Source organism: Onychostoma macrolepis, chromosome 15 (assembly GCF_012432095.1).
Source record: "Onychostoma macrolepis isolate SWU-2019 chromosome 15, ASM1243209v1, whole genome shotgun sequence".
NCBI lineage: Eukaryota > Metazoa > Chordata > Actinopteri > Cypriniformes > Cyprinidae > Onychostoma > Onychostoma macrolepis.
Window position 1 is genome coordinate 29,786,829 of NC_081169.1, and position 24,501 is coordinate 29,811,329.

General features: G+C 30.6%; 1 protein-coding gene across 2 annotated transcripts; it reads left to right on the forward strand.

The window, feature by feature from the left end:
* Positions 1 to 1,325: 1,325 nt before the first annotated feature.
* Positions 1,326 to 24,501, forward strand: psmd2 (proteasome 26S subunit ubiquitin receptor, non-ATPase 2). 2 transcript variants are annotated; one of them, XM_058745229.1, is made up of 21 exons: positions 1,326 to 1,497; positions 1,911 to 1,967; positions 3,377 to 3,541; positions 3,629 to 3,750; positions 5,473 to 5,697; positions 6,531 to 6,689; positions 6,768 to 6,912; positions 8,836 to 8,896; positions 8,968 to 9,114; positions 9,203 to 9,309; positions 10,286 to 10,413; positions 12,819 to 12,906; positions 14,214 to 14,376; positions 16,106 to 16,207; positions 16,286 to 16,431; positions 16,521 to 16,604; positions 17,789 to 17,957; positions 19,364 to 19,458; positions 20,988 to 21,114; positions 22,446 to 22,564; positions 24,139 to 24,501. In XM_058745229.1, exons 1-21 carry the CDS (start codon positions 1,393 to 1,395, stop codon positions 24,319 to 24,321), a joined length of 2,697 nt encoding a protein of 898 aa, XP_058601212.1. In that variant the 5' UTR covers positions 1,326 to 1,392; the 3' UTR covers positions 24,322 to 24,501. The 2 variants fall into 2 exon arrangements, with proteins under 2 accessions (XP_058601212.1, XP_058601213.1); XM_058745230.1 differs by having other exon boundaries at positions 3,632 to 3,750.

The window sequence follows — 24,501 nt, forward strand, 5'->3', positions numbered from 1 at the left end:
TTCTGGCGGCACCCATTCACTGCAGAGCATCCATTGCTGAGACACTGATGCAGAGACACATTTCTACAAACCTGATGAAGAAACAAACTCATCTACATCTCGGATGATCTGAGGGTGAGGATGTTTTCAGCAAATGGGTGAACTATTCCTTTAAATAGTTCACATTCAGAGTCATGAGCACTAAACAGATGAACTCGGGTCACTGGAGAACCACATTCTGAAGTTGCTCTCAGTGTGTTGAGATTCATGCAGCAGCTCCGCAGCTCTACAAACTCCATCATTACATGCATTCATTCAGACAAACACATATTTGCACTCATTTTTGGCTTCTGAGATTCTCTGGAGCCACCTGCTGTTTGAGAAGGGAAAAAATATTAAAAATAGTAAATGATGTTTGTCTGAAAGTGTAAGAATGCAAACAGGTTAGATTTAGGTTCAGGGTTAGGGGATAGAAAATATCGTTTGGTCAGTATAAAAGTAATAGAAGACTATGGAAAGTCCCCACAATTCACAGAATTAGGTAAATTAAAACAATACTGTAAAAACATCAACTTGCAAATATGGAATAATTTTTAACAGTTGCTTTAAAAGATTTTTTCCTCCACTTTATTGCACTTTTTGACAACTTTTGATTTAGTTATTAAGAAAATCTGGAATCAAATAAACTTTAAGTGAAATTAAATAAAATACAAATATTCAGTTAGTTGTAATTTCTCATTTTAGTCAACATATCTCATTTTCGTTCGTTTAACTTTGCACTAAAATAACATAAAAAGCAACAGAACACAGCAAAATGACTAAATATTTAACTAAAACGAAAACGAAAAATATAAATATTCTACATTTTCATTAACACATTTTAATAAAAACTTTAATAGTATCTCAATTATGCTAAAATAACAATTAACATTAAGATTAATAAATGCTGTAGAAGTATTGTTCATTCTTAGTTCATGTTAACTAATGTACCTTATTGTAAAGTGTTTTACAATAAGGTATCTTTTTTTTAAAAGAACAAAAATGACAAATACACACAAAAACATTACTAAAGTTTAAATTAAAATTAAAATTAAAAATGAAATCTATCCATATTCCCTATGTGCTTTCAGCTTCATAAAAATTTATTTGAAATATAGTTGGTGACAATAACAATAATTAATTTTGTGAATTATTTTGGCAATAAAAATTATACATATTTTTATAATTATACATTTGTATTTGTAAAATTTGCCTTCAGGAAATGGAAAACACACAGAGTGCAGTTCTCAGCGCGGCCGGTGGGTGGCGGTAGTTTGCTGCAGTGCTGCAGTACTGTGACGCGCATCAGCCGCAGAAGAAGAAACATCGTTAGCGGTAGTGAGTCGCACTCAGAGAAACAGCAGCAGAAAAATCATGGAGGAAACCGCGAAAAAGGAGAAAAAGCAGTCCGAGATCACGGAGGAGAAGGACAAGAAACCGGCGGGGAAAGACAAGGAGAAGAAAGAGGAGCAGGAGCTGGTGAGAGAGAGAAAAACAGACGCTTTAGACTGAGTTTGAATTCCGCCTGAGTCACTCTGCAGGCCTGACTCTCAAACACATCCACACAACACACTCACATTCATAATTACACACTGATTATACATCAATATCAGCGCGAAACACTTTAAAACACCGTGTCTGTGCATAACACGGCGTTAATACGTCCAACTGACCTGCAGACAGTCCAGGGATATTCATACGCTTCATATAAATATATAAACACAGGGAATTATTGAATGAAAGGATGGATATAGTTTGCAAATATGATTTCACTGAAGAGAAAGTCATTTGTCTGGTTTTAAAAATAGTTCTCTTTCGTTGTTTGTAGATGTCTGATGTGTGTGTGATATTGTAAATAAGCATTTTGTTCGATGTATTTGTTGTTTTTGCAGTCAGAGGAGGACAAACAGCTTCAGGAGGAGCTGGAGATGCTCGTGGAAAGACTCGGTGTAAGTGGACTTTTTTATTATTTCAGGTGAAATAATATACCTGTACATACAAAATTGTCTATTTGTATAATGTTATTCCCTATTTACTTTTATTATCTGTGTTTTGTCCTGTCACTGTCATTCTGAAGCTTCCTCGTATGTGTAAACAGACCTGGCAATAAAGCTCATTCTGATTCTGAAATGTTATGTTGACGCATTTTAAGAAGCAAAATTAAGATAAATATGCTGAATTTTGTGTGAATTGTTTGTTTTGTAATTATGAATCAAAGTGTAATTAGTTTCTTGATTTATGAAATGGCTCACTTATGCAAAATAATGTTTACCAATACTGTCATTGCCCATTTTTCACAATAAAATCAAATTGTGGTGGATAAAATACTAATTAAAATAAACTAAGATGAAATGGGAGCCTGGCCTGGACCACAAAACCAGTCATAGGGGTCTTTTTTTTTTTTGTAAAAATTGAGATTTATACATCATATGAAAGCTGAATAAATGAGCTTTCTGTTGATGTATGGTTTGTTAGGATCGGACGATATAAGAAAATCACCTTTAAAGTTGTTCAAATTAAGTTCTTAGCAATGCATATTACTAATCAAAAATGAAGTTTTGATATATTTATGGTAAGAAATTTACAAAATATCTTCATGGAACATGATCTTTACTTAATATCCTAATGATTTTAGGCATAAAAGAAAAATGGATAATTTTGAGCCATACAATGTATTGTTGGTTATTACTACAAATATACCTGTGCTGCTTATGACTGCTTTTGTGCTCCAGGGTCACAAGTGACAAAAGAACTTAAGTTTTTTTTTTTAAAGAAAATAATTTTTTTGGACTGTAATATCTTAATTACTGAAATGACTTGTTGATGCAAAATAATGTTTACCAATAACGTCATTGTCCATTTTTCACAATAAATTGTAATCCTAATAAATAAAACACTAAAAAAAAACTGAAATATATTGTAGTTCAAGTATTAAAATTACTCGGACTAAAACTGAACGAACAAGTAATTAAGACAGTTTAATTAAAAATATGCCATTTTATTCATAAAAATGACATCGTAACTTTTACAAAAAATGAAGAGAAATAGAAATAGAAAAACTAACTGAAATAAGTTGAAGTACTAACATTATTAAAACTGAAATAAAATAATAATAAAATGACATTTACTTAAAATAGGAAAACTGAAAATATGAAAATGAAAGCATTTCTGAAATGGATGCCTGTTGCAAAAGAAGTTTTCACAATGCAATCATATCCTAATGGATAAAGTCACATCCTGACCTACGTAATTTCTCACTGAATATTCTGTTTCACTCATATTAAGGACATTTATTCGTCTGGCACTTTCTGTAAAAAAAATGTTGGTGGTGAAAACGCTCGTTTTCTGTGTTTCTCAGGAGAAGGACACGTCTCTGTACCGTCCTGCTCTGGAAGAACTGCGTCGTCAGATCCGCTCCTCCACGACCTCCATGACATCGGTGCCCAAACCGCTCAAGTTCCTGCGACCGCATTACGCCAAACTCAAGGAGATCTACCAGAACATGGCGCCAGGAGAGAACAAGGTGCAGCCTCAGTCATAGAGTGTTATTTGATGAGGTGATCAGCATGTGTTTGTGTGCAGCGTGACAGTCTGTCTCTGTCTTTCACAGCAGTTCTGCGCAGACGTGGTGTCAGTTCTCGCCATGACCATGAGCAGCGAGCGAGAGTGTCTGAAATACCGTCTGCTGGGCTCGCAGGAGGAGCTCGCCTCGTGGGGACACGAATACGTCAGGTACGTCACGCTGAAGACACAAACATCACACCAGTGCCATGCTTACGGATAGATTTTATTTTTTCATTTTCATTTTAGTTTAAACTTTAGTAATGTCATTTTTGTTCTTTTTAAAAAATATTTCGGTGACATTTTACAATAAGGTTCATTTGTAAACATGAACTAAGAATGAACAATACTTCTACAGCATTTATTAATCTTAGTTAATGTTAATTTCAGCATTTACTAATGCATTAAAATCACAAGTTGTGTTTGTTAACATTAGTTAATGCACTGTGAACTAACAATGAATTGCTGTATTTTTTATTAACTAACGTTAACAAAAATGAATAAATATTGTAGTAAATGTAGTTCATTGTTTATGTTAGTTAATACAGTAGCTTATGTTAACAAATGACACCTTATTGTAAAGTGTTTCTATTATTTCTAATTAGCTTTATTTATATTTCAGTTCAAAATATTTATAAATAGCATACGTCCACCAGACCACATGCTGAAGAAGACACAAACATTACACCAGTGTCTTCTGGAACTATTGAAAATCACTTTCAGTTTTTGAAATAAAGCTGGAATAATATAAAACGGAATAAAGATTTTTTTTTTTTTATTTTTTATTTTAGTTTAAACTTTTTTTGTGTGTATTTTTGTTCATTTTGTTCTTTTCCAAAAAATATTTCTAATTCACTTAATATTTCAGTTCAAAATGTTTATAAATAGCATAAACGAAAATTAGAAATGTTGCTTTGGCCACTAACTGAAACAAATTTAAATAGAATTACTAAAACTACAACGCATTTTGATTTACATATTTTTGGTTTCCATGTTAGTGTAAGTTTCGGTAATATGTGCTTTTGTCATTTTTATTAGTTTGTTATATTTCTATTGAGCGCTAGCTTATATTTTTCCAAGTACGAAATATTTTTAAATGATAAAAGCGAAAATTATAAATGTTTATTCGGTCGAAATTAAAAATAGTTACTTTGTAAATGCAACAAATTACAATATTACACACAAGTGAATAATTTTTAAGATCAAAATTAATTTTTCCTCACTGAAACAATTTTGGTTTGAAATGTTGCTTTCGATTTTTTTTTTTTTATAATAATAATAATAAAAATGTCAAAGGTACATAACAAAATGACTAAAATGAAAATGAAAACTGAAAATACAACAAAAAAAAAAAGCTAATTCTAAGTATTTTTATAAATTTTATCAACAATTTTGAAATATTGTTTTGGCCACTATCTGAAACAAAATGATAAGCTGAAATAAAAATAAATGAGAGCTAAATATATTTAAAAAAAAGTGTATAACAAAATTAGAAAAAGCTCAACTAAAATAAACTTAACTGAACTAAAACTCAAATTGAAAATATAAAAATTATATTATGTGTGTGTGTGTGTGTGTATATAATATATAAATAATGAAAAATAAAAATGTTAAACTAAAGATAAATAGAAATATTAAAAAATAAAACTGACAAAAGCACATAACAAAACTATTTAAAATTAAACTAACTAAAATTAAAATTAAAGTATAACAATTAAAGCTAATTCTAAATATTTATAAATTCTAAAATAGTATATAAATTGCACTAAAATAATACTAATACAGTATTAGACTAGAAACCAGTGATCTGTTCTATGAGCCTCACAAACTTCCCTTAGACTGAGAAGTGCAGTCTGGGAACTGTCTGTGATGTGATCTTGTGTGTGTTTGCAGGCATCTGGCAGGAGAGGTCGCTAAAGAATGGCAGGAGATCGAGGAAGCAGATAAAGCTCAACAGGAAGTCCTTCTAAAGCTGGTCAAAGAGATCGTCCCGTATAACATGGCCCATAATGCCGAGCACGAGGCCTGTGACCTCCTGATGGAAATCGAGCGGCTCGACATGCTGGACACGTACATCGATGAAAACGCCTACTCTAAAGTCTGCCTCTACCTGACCAGGTGAGACACCTTTACCCACAATGCCTCTGAACACACGTCTCTGAGTGTTTGTGTGTAATTGTTGTTGTTATTATTTCTTCACCACATAATGAGAATGAGTTTTTTTGCATAACAATAATGAGAAATGTCAGTGAAAATGTGCTTTATTGTCTTGAAAATGTCTCAAGATTTAATTTTATATTAATTTAAAATTTATATTAATGAAAAAAGGCTAATAATTAAATGTATTTATTACATTTATATTAATACATTCATATAAATGTATATGTATTAAACATTTATATTAAAAACAATTTTATATTGATAGGCATATTATTTCTTTGATCAAATGGAGAAAAAAAATCATGCCACGGAAATGTGCTTTATTGTCCATTTAAAAATGTCTCAAGGTTTAACTTAAATATAATTTTTATATTAATTTTTAATTTTATATGATTGAAAACGCCTCGTAATTAAATGTATTCAGTACATTTATAAATTGATATATATATATATATATATATAACTATTTTATATTATTAGATATGTATTTTTCCTTTTATTCTGTGGAAATGTGCTTTATTGCCAATAAAAAAATGTTTTTAGATTAACGTAAATATAATTTTTGTTAATTTTAAATGTTAATAAAAGTAATTTAAATAAATATATTTATTACATCTATTTTAATGAATTCATATAAATTTATATGTATTAATGAACATTTATATTAAAAGGTAATTATATATTAATACAAATATTTTTGTCTTTGATCAAATGTGGGAAAATCATGCTGTGGAAATGTGCTTTATTCTCAATAAAATGTCAATAATGTGTTTTTTTAATGCAAACTCCAGCTGTGTGAGTTACGTCCCCGAACCGGAGAACTCGGCTCTGCTGAAATGCGCTCTCAACATCTTCCGCAAGTTTAACCGTTACCCAGAAGCCCTCAGGCTCGCGCTGATGCTCAATGACGTGGAGCTGGTGGAGAACATCTTTACTTCCTGCAAGGACATGTATGACGCACATGCACAGTTTGCCCATAGTTTTTTCCATTTGTTTAACACCGATAGTAACTGTGTGTGTGTGTTCAGTGTCATTCAGAAGCAGATGTCATTCATGTTGGGTCGACACGGCATGTTCCTGGAGCTCAATGAAGATGTGGAGGATTATGAAGATCTGACGGAGATCATGTCCAACGTGCAGCTCAACAGCAACTTCCTTGCACTGGCTAGAGAGGTGATCTCACACACACACACACACACACACACACACGAAAATATCCGGGTCATATTTCACCACAAAATCCCAAAAGAAACAAGGGTTAGGGTGCAACAAAAATGATTGTATTGTATTATTTCAGTTCTAAATATGCATATGGTAAATGAACTGAATTTAAATCATTCTGATTTTAATGAAAAATATCGTTATGTCCAGACAGGATCGTTTTATACCCGTATGACAATAATTAAAAAAATGTGTGTTTTTTAAAATGTATTAATTACATTGAGAAATTTCAGTGAAAATGTGCTTTGTCATGAAAAAATCTTTAACTTCAAAAAGATTTAACTTCAAATGAGAAATGTATTATTGTAAAATTTATACGTATAAATTGAGTTATATAATAATAATAAACACTAATATTAAAAATAACTATATTAAATCAAATATCTGATCAAATAGGGAAATAAATTGCTGCTTTTAATATGGTGTGAATTTTTTTAAATATTTAAATTAAATGAAGTACATTTTTATAAATATTTATATTAAAAATATAAAGTTAAGTAATAGATTTTTTTGGATCAAATGGGAAAATAATCGAGTTGCTTTTAATGGGATGTGGAAAGAATAATATTTAAGTTAAATTAAGTACATTTATATATATATATATTAATAAACATTTGTATTAAAAAATAAAATTGTATATTAATAGAAATATTCTTTGTCTTTGAAATGGAGAGAAAAATCTGTTGCTTTTAATTAGGGCTGTGCACAAATAGTCGAACATTTGAATATTCGGTCTGTAATTATTATTAAAAAAATAAACGCACTATTCGAAATTTACTGTGTGTTTATTTGCTGGCCGTAAATGCAGGGAATCCATGATAAATCCTAAGCAGTTATAACTAAATGCACTGGGTGGCGCTGTAGAGCGTGTCAACAAGTTGATAGTATTTGATCACAGAAAGTCTCATCTGCCTCACGAAGTTTGGATTTACTTTGATCAAAATGGTTTTACTAAATGATCTGACCAAATGTAATTACTCTTACTGTAATTGGCACGGTCTGCTTGATTTTCCGTTTGCTCTGCTTGATCTTGAATGCTTTTGTTTTTGATATATATATATATATATATATATATATATATATATATATATATATATATATATATTATTTATTTATTTATTTATTTTTTTTTGTTTACACATGCTGTCAACCAAAATAAAACCTTGCGATATAACGTAACTTTGTTGTAGAACATTGTTGTGTAACGGCTAAGCATACGCTTGCTCGGAAATCATGACAAAAACTTGATAATTAAAAATAACGTCTTTCTCATTAAACCTCATTTAAATAAACGAATATTCGAATGCAGTGTTTTTGGAAAATGCCCATCCCTACTTTTAATGTGATGTGGAAAAATGTAATATTGAAATTAAGTAGCTACATTTATATAGCTTAATAAACAATTATATTGAAAACTATTAATATAATTTTATATAATATTTTTTTTTAGTCGTGCTTGGAACAAATGGGGAAAAATCATGAGGTGCTTTTAATGTGATGTAAAATAAATATATATATATATATATATATATATATATATATATATATATATATATATATATATATATATATATATATATATATATATATTATTTTAATTAAATTAAGTATAATTATAAATATACATAATGGTAGTATTTCGGTATACTGAATTTGATTCATGCTGATTTACATAAATTCAATTATTATAGATTTGATGTAAATATTATTGTGTCCTAATGGGTAGTTTTGTGTCTTTTTGACAATTTGTCGTGAAAATGTATGTCAGCAATGTGGGGTGTTTTTTGGAATTCAAAATGCAATAACTTTTTTATTTTCTTGTGAATGTGACCCTGACATGTTTTCATGTTTATTTTGATTTGTTTTCCTCTGTAGCTGGACATCATGGAGCCGAAAGTGCCAGACGACATTTACAAAACCCACCTGGAGAACAACCGTAAGCCGCTTCAGCTCTCATGAGGAATGTTTTCTGTACGTCACGTGTTTTACTGACGGTGTTTGTCTCAGGGTTCGGCAGCAGCGGCTCACAGGTGGACTCCGCTCGCATGAATCTGGCCTCCTCCTTCGTCAACGGCTTCGTTAACGCCGCGTTCGGACAGGACAAACTGCTCACGGAGGACGGAAACAAATGGCTTTACAAGAACAAGGACCACGGTGAGAACAGGCCCGTCTCTGGGCAGTTAGACGACATAAATCTGATGATCTTTGATTAAGTGTGTGTGTGTGTGTGTGTGTGTTGCAGGCATGCTCAGCGCGGCGGCGTCTCTGGGAATGATTCTGCTGTGGGACGTGGACGGCGGTCTAACGCAGATCGATAAATATCTTTATTCATCTGAGGACTACATCAAGGTGCAGATTCACACTAATTAGTGCGCTCACTTTAAGAGCGGCATGATTTGGGAAAAACAAATCATGTGATTATAAAAAATTATATTATAAAAAAATACAACCATAGAATAATAATAATTTGTTGTTGTTATTAATGCAAATGAAAAACAAAATAAGAAATATTACTGTTGAAATATTTCACTGAAAAATGTATAATATGAAACAAAAATATATATATATTATGATACATAATGATACTAATATGCTTATATATATATAACATACTAATATTTATGGTACTTTTTTCTTTCAGTGTGTCTTTCAGTATGTATTATATTTATTAAATATAATACACTTTTATTTTGGTGGGTTGTAATGAAAATCTGAGTTTCTGATAGTTTTTATGAAATTGCATGTTAAAATTTAATTCCAGGTTTCGTGCTACAGGTTTAATTAAATTTAAATAATTAAAAGAATGTCTAATCAATTTAATTCATAAAACGTTTAACAGTAAAAAAAAAAAAAAAAAAGAGAAATATTACTGTTGTAATAGTTCACTGAAAAAAGTATAATATGAACAAATATATATTATGATACAGGTAACACTTTACAATAAGGTGTCATTTGTTAACATTAGTTAATGTATTATTACATTCTATTAATCTTTGTTAATGTTAGTTAATGAAAATAAAGTTGTTCATTGTTTATTAATGTTAGTTCACAGTGCATGAACTAATGTTAACTAACACAACTTGTGATTTTAATAATGCATTAATAAATGCTGAAATTGACATTAAGATTAATAAATGCTGTATAAGTATTGTTCATTCTTAGTTCCTGTTTACTAATGTTGTCAACTAATGAACCTTATTGTAAAGTGTTACCATGATACATAATAATAACACTTATTATTGTTATTTTTATTATTACATTTTTCAGTGTGACTGTGAAATGACAATACTGATATATATGGTATTTTTCTCTTTATTTCTTTCAGTCCGGAGCGCTGTTGGCGTGTGGTATCGTTAACTCCGGCGTTCGTAACGAGTGTGATCCCGCTCTGGCTCTGCTCTCTGATTACGTCCTACATAACAGCAACATCATGAGGATCGGGGCCATTTTTGGGTAATTCAGAAATGACACGCATCATTTAGAGATTAATAGAGCCCTGTGAAAAGTTTTTCCTAACTAAACTTATATATTAAATATATTTATTTAATTTATTGTAGAACATACTTGTATTCAGATGGGTTGTAGTGGAAATCTTTGAGTTTCTGCCTCGATTTAAGAATGGTTTTTATCAGCTTGCTTTAATCAAAAACGGTGGTAATCGACTTTGTGTAATCTTAAGGTTTATTGTTTAAAACATGGGTAAAAATGTGTTATTCATTAGATTTAAAAAAATAACATTTTAATAAATTGTATGATTATTACTTGGATGCAATATAGTAATATATAAAATAGTAATATAATTCTGATTTGACACCAATCATTTGAAATTATGGCCCTATAAAATCGCAGGATTTTCGTAATTTAACATATATAAATATTATTAAATATGTATTATATTTATTAAATCAAGGCTTGAAATGAACTTTTTTTACTTTGTAGCACTGGTGCTCCCAACTTTAAAAAGTTAGGAGCACCAGCAAAAATTAATGAGCACCATAACTACAAATTATATATTAACAGATTTCATCTTTACATTCTTAACTTTAATGCAGATTGGTTAATATATTAGCTGTTAATCACCCAGTCACTGCTTTCCGCTGGCAGGTGACCGGGAGCTATAACTATCGCTGGAAATGCAAAGGGCTGAAGAAGAGAGAAAATGAAAAGAAACACTGACAGATTTCTTTCGTAAACCACCGAAGTTAATCTGATATTTGACGATATTTTGCTTGTGTTATTGTGCTGGTAGTCTAGCTGATTTTGATATTCTTCATATTTGTAATCATACTGATTTTTGGCACTGTTCGTGTGATATTAACTATATGAAATGATATAAAGCCCCCATATCTTGAATTTTGTTATGCATTTTAATAGATTGAATCATGCAGTGAAAGCGCACACGCACTAGTCTAACCTACTAGACTTCAGCACGTCATGCATGCGTGCACTCTCTGTAGGTGTTTGGTTTGGTTTTTGTAATATACTCGATAATGTCAAATCGCACATCGTTAAAACAACAATTACGATATTATCGCAGCCCCTTACGTGAGCATCCTGACAATTAAAGGCCTTAACGATTGAACCTGATGATCCTGAACGTTCTGCCACACACTTGTCCCTGCATTTCTTGTGTTTGGCACTCTCTCTGTGTTTAACCAAGCTCTCGAGCTTAAAATGTGTGGATTCGGTGGCGAATGCTGTTAGTGTTACCTGCAAACTCCGTCCCACAGGCTTTAAAGTGAAGCGGTGCATAGAGCACAGTGCATCTTCACAGCGGAGCCACTCGAAGTCTTTCAACCATTCTCTCCGAAAACTACGCCGCCTTTTCGGCTGCTGGGTCAACATTCACCACGTGATCGCTATCACCAGCAACATTATTTGTAACTTTAGGTGGTTTACAAAAGAAATCTGTCTGTGTTTCCTTTCATTTTCTCTCTTCTTCAGCCCTTTGCATTTCCCGCGGTAGTTAGCTCCCGGTCACCTGAGCGGAAAGCAGTGACTGACAGCTAATATTAACCAATCTACAATCTGCATTAAATTTAAGAACGTAAAGATGACGTTACGTACCGTATCAGCACACAGAAGGCACATAACTGTGAACGTTTTTAGAGAAATTAAAACAGGTCGCACTACAACAATTATACGCACTCGCACAAGTGCTCCCAAATATATTTTGAGGTCGCACAGATTAAATTATGGGAGCATATGTTAAATATACACTTATTTTGGTGGTTTGTATTGAAAATCTGATTTTCTGATTGTTTTTTGAATGTTGAATTATGTTGAAATTTAATTTAATTAGTTTTAAATAAATTTTAATAATTAAAAGTATGTCTAATCGATTTAATTCATAAAACGTTTAACAATGTAATAATTTATAATAATAATAATAATAATAAAATTCTAACAATAATAGGGCCCTATGTTTTATTTTTTCAGAAATTGTATTTGAATGATTCTGAATTCTGTGTTTCATGATTTATTTTAAATGTATCATTAAAAGCGGTAATCAAATTAATGCTTAAATGTGAAGTTTTACTGTTTAAATTAAAACATGGACTAAAAATTGTTATCCCTTAAAATGTAACGTTTTATCAAATTGTGTGATTTTTTTTTTTTTTTTTTTTTTAAATTGAGGAATATTCTACTATACAATAGTGATATATTTCTGTCGTCATTTCTTCGTTAAACTGAACTTTTATTTTGGTGGGTGGATACCGTAGTGAAGACCGTTTAGTTTCAGTGTGTATTGTACTTTTATAATACTTTTTTATTTATTTATTTATTTTTATCAAATTAAGCTATGAAATGCTAAAGTTTCTCCCTAAATTCTGAATATTTTTGCTGTTTTTGTGCAGGTTGGGTCTGGCGTACGCCGGCTCCAACAGAGAGGATGTTCTCTCTCTTCTGCTTCCGGTCATGGGAGACTCCAAATCCAGCATGGAGGTGCGTGTGTGTGCAAGAGCAGGGCTCTACGCTTACTTTTCTTTTTAGGAGCGCTTGTGAGGTCAAAAGTTTAGGAGCACCTTCTAATCAATAATCAAAAATTCTGATCAAAAATTAACCTTCCCGTTGCGAGGTGATATTTGACTCAAAGTGATTCACAGGGAATTTTGTTTTTACTTTAGTAATTGCATTTGTCTAACTTATGCATGTCATCTTTTGTCAAATTAAAAAAATATATATATGTGACCCTGGAGCACAAAACCAGTGATTAAGTGTCAATTTTTCGAAATTGAGATGTATACATCATCTGGAAGCTGAATAATTAAGCTTTCCATTGATGTATGGTTTGTTAGGATCGGACAATATTTAGCTGAGATACAACTATTTGAAAATCTGGAATCTGAGGGAGCAAAAAAATCAAAATATTGAGAAAATCACCTTTAAATTTGTTCAAATGAAGTTCGTAGCAATGCATATTACTAATCAAAAATGAAGTTTTGATATATTTACGGTAAGAAATTTACAAAGTATCTTCATGGAACATGATCTTTACTTAATATCCTAATGATTTTTGGCATAAAAGAAAAATGGATCATTTTGACCCATGCAATGTATTTTTGGCTATTGCTACAAATATACCTGTGCTGCTTATGACTGCTTTTGTGCTCACATATTTATAAGCTTTTTAACATTTCCAATTAAAACAACAGAATAAAAACAAGTAGAATAAGAATAAGTTACCAATCAAATTAAATCAGTATTTAAGAAATAAATGTGTACTACTGGCGGTTTTCCCCTCCGCCATTAACGCTCGCTGATTGGTGCGAAATGCATTCTGGGATACCTGGCTGCCTCAGGTTCGCACAAGTCACCTCTGGATGCATCCTCGATAAAAGGGGCGGAGCAAGAACACATCCGGGGATTTGAACTGTACTTGGCTCGATGTACTTGGGCAACGACTGATGACATTTCACAAGAACAGACAAGAACGCATATTGAGAATCGGCCCTCGTTTAATGAACTGTTGTATTAACTCTCTACACTGCACAGTGAATCTCTCATTTACACTCTGTCTGCACTGTTATAATGAGAGGATACGTCTGTGATGCATTACTCAGCGCTGCAAAAACAGGTTGTGAGTACGTTAGAAACCTTTGAAGCTCCCCTCAGCGCAAACACAAATATGCTGATCGGGATATTTTTTCATAGTCGCACGCAGTAGTATTCAGTCGCACTGTAGAGCACTGATGAGTGTGTGTGACCGGTCGCTGTGTGTGTGTTTGATGAGTCCGTGTGTGTTTCTGCAGGTGGCGGGAGTGACGGCGCTGGCGTGTGGCATGATCGCCGTGGGTTCCTGTAACGGTGATGTCACTTCCACCATCCTCCAGACCATCATGGAGAAGAGCGAGCAGGAGCTCAAAGACACGTACGCTCGCTGGCTGCCACTCGGCCTCGGACTCAACCATCTGGGTAAGAAGAAAACACAATACAGTACATACAGTAAAACCTTCTGAGGTATTGCAATTTGGGAAATTATCTAATTGCAATTAAAAAAAATTTCTTGCAAGCTTCAGGTTTGCTGTGCTTGTTTGTAGGGCACAATTTCAAATAAATCAATTTAACTATAAAATAATAATAATAATGTCAATTGTTATTTATGATTAACAATTTTAAATAGTTTAACTTTGTTTGTCCGTTGTTTAACCAGAAGTACAGCTTACTGAGATTAAAAACAATAACATTCAAAAAAGTTATGATAAAAAATTTAAAAATAAATAAATATAGAATTTGTTTATTAGAAAATGTTACACAAAATAAGCATTACTATTGCAATATTTCACTGTAAAATAAAAAAACTGGGCATTTAAAAAATAATAATAACAATAAAAAATAATTTATTTTACTGTTTAGTGTTGTAAAATTACATTTATGAATGTCTTAATTTCTTCATTTTCAAACATGTAAAAAATCAAGCAGCATTTTAAAACAAGACTAACTTTAATATTAAAGTTTACTGTTTAAATGAAAACATCAGTGAAAATTGTTATTCTTTAAAACACTTTAAAAATAAAAACATTGTATGATTATTACTTGAAGTACATTCAACTGTGCAATATAGTAATATGTAAAATAGTATCATAATTTTTCACTTTCTTTAATTTAAATCAAATTTAGAACTATTTATGAAATATGTATTATTTATTATATAATATGCTTTTATTTTGGTGGGTTGTAGTGAAAATCTTTGAGCCTCTGTGTATATATAAAATAATAAATATTACATTTTAAAATAAGTGTTTTATATTTCAATATTACTATTAATTAATAATTTTAAAAGTTGTTTTATTATAATTAAAGAAAATAGTACACATACAAATAGTATTACTATTGCAATACTTAACTGTAAAATAAATAACTTGAGTTTTTCTAGTGCTGTCAAACGATTAATCGTGATTAATTGCATCCAAAAGTTTTGTTTACATAAAATGTGTGTACTGTATATTTATGTAGATGTAAATACACACATTATATTTTGAGTATATATTTTGAAAATATTTACATGTGCATACTTATATTAATCTAAATCTAACAAATCTGTTTAATATATAAACATAACTTATTTTTTTCTGTAATATATACATGCATGTGTGTGTATAATATGTGTGTGTATTAATATATACATAATAAATATACACAGCACACACACATATTATGTAAACAAAAACTTTTATTTTGGATGCTATTAATCGTGATTAATCGTTTGACAGCACTAGTTTTTAAGAAAAATTATGTAATATAGTAATAACTATATATATATATATATATATATATATATATATATATATATATATATATATATATATATATATATATATATATATATATATATATATATATATATATATATATATATATATATATATATATATAATTATTATTATTATTTTTTTTTTTTACTGTTTGGCATTGCAAAATTACAATATACAATACTAATTTTTAAGGCTTAATTTTTTAAAGCATCAAGCTTGTATTTTAGAGCAGCATTTACTGTGAACTGATGTCCTCAAAACACCGGATCATGAGCTGCTCGTGTGTAAATGAACTCAGTGCCACGCTGCACTCTGAAACACAGCACGTACATTTAATATAATTGCAGCTTTTACAATTTGATAATCCTTTATATACATTTTGAATGCAGGTAAAGGTGAGGCGATCGAGACGACTCTAGCAGCTCTTCAAGTCGTTCCTGAACCCTTCCGTAGCTTCGGTAACACATTGGTGGACGTCTGCGCATACGCAGGTGAGTCAGTGCTCTCTCAGCTCACACGCCTCGTATAAAACACACGCCTAACCGTTCATCCGTCTGTCTGTGTCTCAGGCTCCGGTAACGTGCTGAAGGTGCAGCAGCTGCTGCATATCTGCAGCGAACACTATGACAACAAGGACAAAGACGATGATAAAGACAAGAAAGACAAAAAAGACAAAGATAAGAAGGATGCGGCAGCAGACATGGGCTCCCATCAGGTGTGTGTGTGTGGGTGTGCTTTCTCTTGTGCTGAGTTGAGTTGTGTGTTTGTCAGCGGTCAGTGAGACTCATTCTGATGATGCTGCAGGGTGTGGCGGTGCTCGGTATCGCTCTCATCGCTATGGGTGAGGAGATCGGCTCAGAAATGGCCCTGCGCACATTTGGACACCTGGTGAGTCACTGACTTTTTTTTTTTTCTTCTTTTTTTTTTTTGTGCCAAATAAATAAAACGCAACTAAATTAATATATTTTATATTATAAATACATTTATAATGTTAGTTTACTTTAATTATATTTTATAATAATCATTTATATTTATTTTGTAGTGGTAATATTATAATATATAATTATAATATTAATATAATTTTATTTAAAACATTTATTTATTAATAAATATAAATATTTGTTAATTATACAAACACATTCTACACATATTTATTTTACATTAACTGTAATTATTATAATTGATTAATATTATTATTAAATTGATGTAAATTACAATTTTAGATATTAAATTTATTTTAAGAATTTATTACATTTATTAAATGTATTATAAAATTATAATATATAAATATCTAATTTAGTAAATAAATAAAGGTATTATAGGATAATTTAAGTTTACTTAAATACATTATTCAATTATATAAAATAGTTATGATTTATATAATTTATATTAAATGTTAAGTGTAGTATTATATTATAAATATTTTATTTATTTGTATGTATATATATATATATATATATATATATATATATATATATATAATTTTATATACTAAAAATGTAATCTAGAAAGCAATTGTTATTTAATATATACAATTACATAATAAATACCTATATAAATCATTAATATTATTTATTATAGTTGTACTTATCTTTTATTTACATTTATTAATTTATTAGTAAATATTAATATTTACTATATTGTTTTTAAATATTAGATGTAATATTTATTATAATGCATTATAGTAGTATATTTAATATTTTTTAAATTTATATATTGAATAAATATATAATTGTTGATATTAAAAATGATATGTACTAATTAATATAATAATGTACTGCATTCATATTAAATGTAAATTATCATATATAATTATGTAATAAATGTTTATAAATTATTAGTAAATGTTGTTATAGTAATCTATTAAATGTATGTATTTGTTTTATTGAAATTTATTAATGTTATATTTTTTTAAATATTAAATGTAATATGTATTGTTATAGTACATTTATTTTATATTCAATATATAAAATTATATAATAACTAAATATATGACACATTAAAGTCTTCATGCATTTTATTTTCCCAAGCTGACTTGCTAATGCTTTCTGATGTCTGTCTTGTGAATTCAGCTTCGTTACGGTGAGCCCACGTTAAGGAGGGCCGTGCCGTTAGCGCTCGCTCTGATCTCCGTCTCCAACCCGAGGCTGAACATTCTGGACACGCTCAGCAAGTTCTCACACGATGCCGACCCCGAAGTGTCACACAACGCCATCTTTGCCATGGGGATGGTGGGCAGCGGTCAGTCTCTCGCAGCCTCGAGCACAAATAACAGATCAGTGACTTCATTAGGGCCCCATGATTTCCACCAATCCAGTCATAAAAACAGAATAACGCAGAATAACGTTTACTTTATAGCACAGAATGACACGGAATTTGTCAAACTTTGGAGGTATTAATCAGTAGTAGGTCATTACACTTGAATTAAATTGTGATATGGACCATTATCTGTAAATATTAAGCCGTAAAAAGTTTTTAAATGTGAATCCTGTATGTGTTTCTGTGTGAATGAATGGCTCAGACGCGCGGTTTCGTTTACTACACACATACTGAAGCATGTGACACTCGCTGTGATTTCAGTGTCTGTCGTCTCTCTAAATGAGGACATAAATACGTGAAAAACATCTCCAGAACTGCACTGAGAGTCACTTCGTTTGAGTAAAATTATCATAATTTATAAAAACAGAAGCGTAAAGATATTCACGGCAACCCGTTAAAATAAAAGTCTGGTTTAACTGGAATAAACTGTGTCAGAAATATATTATTGTGCAGTAGAATGTACATAATACTACTACTACTACTAATAAATTATTATTTTTTTAAATTTAAGGAATAATCTCACACTATTTCTCCCATGTTTTCATTTTAATAGTATTAAAATTGTTTGCCAAAAACAAATTTTGTTTTTATTTGATAACCAGAAAAATTTAAATACACAACACAGAATATCTGGAGAAAAAAAAAAAACATTTTATAGGGCTATTGTAAAAATAAATGTTAACATTCGACATGCTTAAACACATGCTTAAACACAGAATCTGGTAACAATAAAACAATAAAATCCTTAAAATAGTTTTATTTTTTGTTAAACTTTTAATATATACTGATGTTAAATTGTATAAGTTTCATGATTTTAATTAATTAGACATGCTTTTATTTAATTTATCCATTAAAAAGGAGTCCAGAAAAATTAAAACAGGAACAGAATTTGGGGAAAAAAACGATTAATCGCATCCAAAATTAAAGTTTTTGTTTACATGATGTATGAGTGTTTACAGTGTACATTTATAATGTATATATAAATACAAACACATGCATGTATATATTTAAGAAAAATGTTGTTTATATATTAAATATATTTATATGTAATATAAAATATAATGATATAAATTTATAAATATATTAACATGTAAATATTTTCAAAATATATACTGTATGTGTGTGTATTTATATATACATAAATAAACACAGTACACATACATATATTATGTAAACAAAACTCTTAATTTGGATGTGATTAATCGTTGACAGCACTAGAAAAAATAAAACGGATTTCATAGGGTCCTACATCATGCAGTGCCTCGACCAATCAGAGCGGGCTGTTGAGGATGCGGTTGTCATGGTTACCGTGTTGCTCTCTTCCGCAGGCACTAATAACGCGCGTCTGGCGGCGATGCTCAGGCAGCTGGCGCAGTATCACGCCAAAGACCCCAACAACCTCTTCATGGTCCGACTCGCACAGGTCAGCTGCTGTTAACACCTTGTCATGTGACTTGTTTGTATTGGTACTTATGTGCACATATTCCTCTTTATGCATGTGTTGCTCTCGTCAGGAAGATTCCTGCGTTTTCTAACATCAGCTGCTGTTGTTTTGACTGTTAATGAGCTGTTAATGAGCGCTGTGATCTGAGACCAAATTAACACGCACTTAACTCTAAACACTAGTAAAATGAATTGACTTTGCGGAGTTAATAAAGCAGTAGCTTTTGGTGGAACTGTTAACTTGGTAAATTTTTTCAATAAAATATACTGTATATTTTATATTTATTTTTATTGTTTTTATCAGCATGAAATTAAAACAATAAACAATAATCACTGCCAGTAGAAGTACAATTTTACATATTAAGTGTAATTATTATAAGTTATTAAATTGATAATGTAATATTTATTTAATTTAATTACATTTGTTTATGAATGAATATATGTATAGTACAATTTTATATATTAAATATGACATTTATTATAATACTTTATTACATTTATATTGAATTTAACATTACATTTAGAATTATACAATATAATTCTGTACATAAGTGTACTTTATTTTTTTAAATCATTATAAATTAGACAATTGTAACTTTTTTTATTTCACTTTAGTTTAATTTTAGTTTAAACTTTAGTAGTTTCATGTGCTTTTGCCATTTTTATTAGTTTTTGATTCCCAGATATATCTATTTCAGTTTACTCATTTTAGCACTTATTTTGGTTAGTTGCCAAGGCAACATTTCTTCTTTTTTTGTGTTTTTAGTTCAAGTTTTTCATCTAATATTATATTTATTTTATTTCAGCTTTATTTTAAATTTTATAATAATTAATAGTTTTAGTTAATGATAACAACTCTAATAGACACTTCATAATATAATAAATTGATTTTATTTCCAATTAGTTTAAGTTAAGATTTATTTAAAAAAATATAACAAAGTTTATTACAGTATTATTTATGTTGTTTTTGTATTATTTATGTACTACTAAAATATTGTTTTAATATTTGGATTGTGGACATAAATATATATATATATATATATATGTGTGTGTGTGTATGTGTGTGTGTATATATATATATATATATTTTTTTTTTTTTTTTTATATTTATGTCCACAATCCAAATATTAAAAAAATATTTTAGTAGTACATAAATAATACAAAAATAACATAAACAGTTTTCATTTTATCTTAACAAATTGTAATTGCAACATTTGTAATTTGTTTTAAGTTTTTCTTCATCCAATATTTGTGTTTTAGTTCAGCTTTTTTCAATAAACAAAACCAATTTTTTTAAGTTTTAGTTAACAATAACTCTGATAAATACTTAATTATATAAAAATATGGAAACAGACTTTTTCCTTTTTTTGTGGTGAAATATGACTCTGACGTGTTCTTGACAGGTTTGTTAGAGATATTTTCTTAAGTCCCCGTCCGTTGTGAAGCACCTGTTGTAGTGTGTGTGTTGTAGGTGACGTGTGTGTGTGTGTGTGTGTGTGTGTGTTTCAGGGTCTCACTCATCTGGGGAAAGGCACGCTGACGCTCTGCCCGTATCACAGTGACCGGCAGCTCATGAGTCAGGTGGCTGTCGCCGGACTACTCACGGTCCTCGTGTCCTTCCTGGACGTCAAGAACAGTAAGAGCATCAGTACTGCGCATGTATTATCTGTCTCCGCTCGATTTATACATCATCTGAAAGATTTCCATTGATGTATGGTTTGTTGGACAATATTTGTCTGAGATGCAACTATTTGAAAATCTAGAATCTGAGGGAGCAAAAAAATCTAAATATTGAGAAAATCACCTTTAAAGTTGTTCAAATGAAGTTCTGAGCAATGCATATTACTAATCAAAAAATAAGTTTTGATATATGTATGGTAAGAAATTTACAAAATATCTTCATGGAACATGATCTTTACTTAATATCCTAATGATTTTTGGCATAAAAGAAATATTTATAATTTTTACCCATACAGTGTATTGTTGGTTATTGCTACAAATATACCTGTGCTGCTTATGACTGCTTCTGTGCTGCAGGGTCACATATCGGCCGTGAGGTTATTTTAATGATCCCGTTTTGTATTTTAATTATCATTAAACCCGTATTTGATCGAAAACTCACAGTAAATGCTGAAAACATGACTGCTGAGGGGAATTATATGAAAGAATATATGATTGAGTTATTTGTGTGAATGCAAGGAAACCGACTGTCTTGCTTTCCGTGTAGTGCGTAATAAAGCCGTGTTTGTCAGCTTTGTTTACTGAGGTTACCGTGGAAACAGCTCTGTTCTGCTGCTCATAAGCGCCACCTGCTGTCCAGCTGTGGATTTACAAGATTCAGATTCAGACATTTTTGTTCAGACCAATGAGAAAATCAGAGCAAATTTTTGTTGTAAATCTGAACCGGTCGACGGAAAATAGCATATCTTCTTATCAGAAGTGTTGAGATTTTTACAATGCACATTAGCTTATGTTTATGGAGCAGATGAAATGTAATTTATCATTCTGACTCGTCAAAAAAAAAAAGATATAAAGACTGATATGTTATAATTTTTTTTTTTTTTAAATGGTTGACTTTATTTGAACATGTAGTACATGTTATGACTTTTTTGTTAGTTTAAAATCCGGCTATCATTTTTTAATGTTTTATTTCACTGTTTATGCAAACAAAAAGTGCATAGTGCTGCTAATTTTATTTGTTGGCTTTTCTCATAAAACTTGGTAAAATGATTTCAGTGTGTGTGTATCAGTGCTTTTTTAATATTTCCAGCACATTTTAACAACGCTGTGTATAACAGTTTGAGTTGATGCATTGATTAAGATATTTAAGTACTGTATGACATTGGTAGCTCTCAGCCGCTTCATTTTTAAAAAGTAGCTCCCGAATGAAATAAGGTTGGAGACTCCTGGTTTAAAGCATATCTGAAATAATGCAATGTGTGTGTGTGTGTGTGTGTGTGTGTGCAGTAATCCTGGGAAAGTCTCATTACGTTCTGTACGGTTTGGTGGCGGCGATGCAGCCTCGTATGCTGGTCACATTCGACGAGGAGCTCAGACCGCTGCCGGTGTCTGTGCGAGTGGGACAGGTGGGCTTTTGTTTTCTCTCTGTTTGTGAAAGAAGTTTCTGCTGCTCACCAAGGCTGCATTATTTGATCAAAAATGCTGTAAAAATAGTGAAATATTATTATAATGTAAAACAGCTGTTTTCTATGTGAATATGTGTTAAACTGTAATTTATTTCTGTGATCAAAGCTGTATTTTCAGCATCATTACTCCAGTCTTCAGTGTCACATGATCTTCAGAAATCATTCTAATATGCTGATTTGCTGCTCAACAAACATTTCTGATTATCAAGTTGTTCAAAAATAAGTTCAAATAAGAGCAAATAATTGTAACAATTAAAATAGTCAGTAGTGCAAAATATAAATGTTGTATTTGTATGAAAAAAATATTGTAATAAACAGTGTACAACAAAAAATAAGTCAAAATATAACAGTGCAAGCAATTTTAACAATTAAAATATCAATAGTGCAAAATAAAATGCATAATGCATTCAAAATATTTTATTTTTTCCATTCTAATTTTATTTTTAGTTTGTGACACTGTAGCTTTTTATTTTCACAGTGTACAATGAGAAATTATTCATAAATAAGTGAAAATAATAGAGCAAATAATTGTAGTAGTTTAAATATCAATAGTACAAATTAAATGCACAAAATATATTATTTATATAAAAAATATCTTGACTTTGTGTGACAAAATGTGGATTTGCACTGTCACAGCATACAATGAGAAATCGTAAAAAAATAAAAGTTGTAAAATCTGTAAGTAATTTTAACAATTAAAATATCAGTAGTGCAAATTAAAATGCATAATATATTTAAACAATTTTTGTTTTTTTGTGTGTATTACACTGTAGTTTTGTATTGCCAGTGTACAATGAGAATTTTAGAAATAAGTCTAAATTAAATAGTGCAAGTAATTTAAAAATTAAAATGCACAAAATATCTTTATGCAAAATTTAATTTTTTTGCTGTTTTGAATTTTATTCTTAATGTATGACTGTAGCTTTGTATTGCCACAGCTTTCAAAGACAAATAGTTTTTTTTTAAGTCAAAATAATAGTACAACAAATGCACAAACTATAATTATACAAAAAAAATCAAAAAGGAAAAAAGAAAAGAATAAAATATCAGCAGTTTAAAATAAAATGGAAAAAAAAGGTTATAAAAATTGTAAATATTGCCACAGCGTACAAAGACAAATTGTTTAAAAAAAGGTAAAAAATAATAGTACAACAAATGCACAAACTATAATATTTATACAAAAAATAAAAATAATAATATCAGCAGTTTAAAATAAAATAGAATGACCTCCCGATCTCAATTCGAACAGCTGAGTCTTTAGCCATTTTCAAAAATGCATCTTTTTCGCCAGCACCTGACCAACTAATACTAACACTTACCTATTCTATTCATAAAAATAAATAAATAGCTACGTGTACTGTGCTGGACTAACTGAGACTGGTCATGGCACTTGTATACTGTGCTGCACTCTCGATGGTCTGATTGCTTCTGTTGTTCTTCTATTGTACGTCGCTTTGGATAAAAGCGTCTGCTAAATGATGAAATGTAAATGTACTGTGCTGTGCTGTTTGTAGGCTGTAGATGTGGTGGGTCAGGCCGGGAAACCCAAAGCCATCACAGGTTTCCAGACTCACACCACACCGGTGCTGCTGGCTCACGGCGAGAGAGCGGAGCTGGCCACAGAGGAGTACCTCCCCGTCACACCCATCCTGGAGGGCTTCGTCATCCTGCGCAAAAACCCCAACTACGACGCCTAGGGACCTCCACGCGCCTGTACAATATTTAAAGCACCTCGTCCTCCGCTGCCGGTTCCTCTCCTCGTTTTGTAATTAGAGCATGAGAAAATGAGTTTATCATCCTGCTAAACAGTTTTGCTTGTTTTTGTTACTTGTTCTGTAAAAGGTTGAGATACAAAAAATAAAAGAATTGTGGTCAAA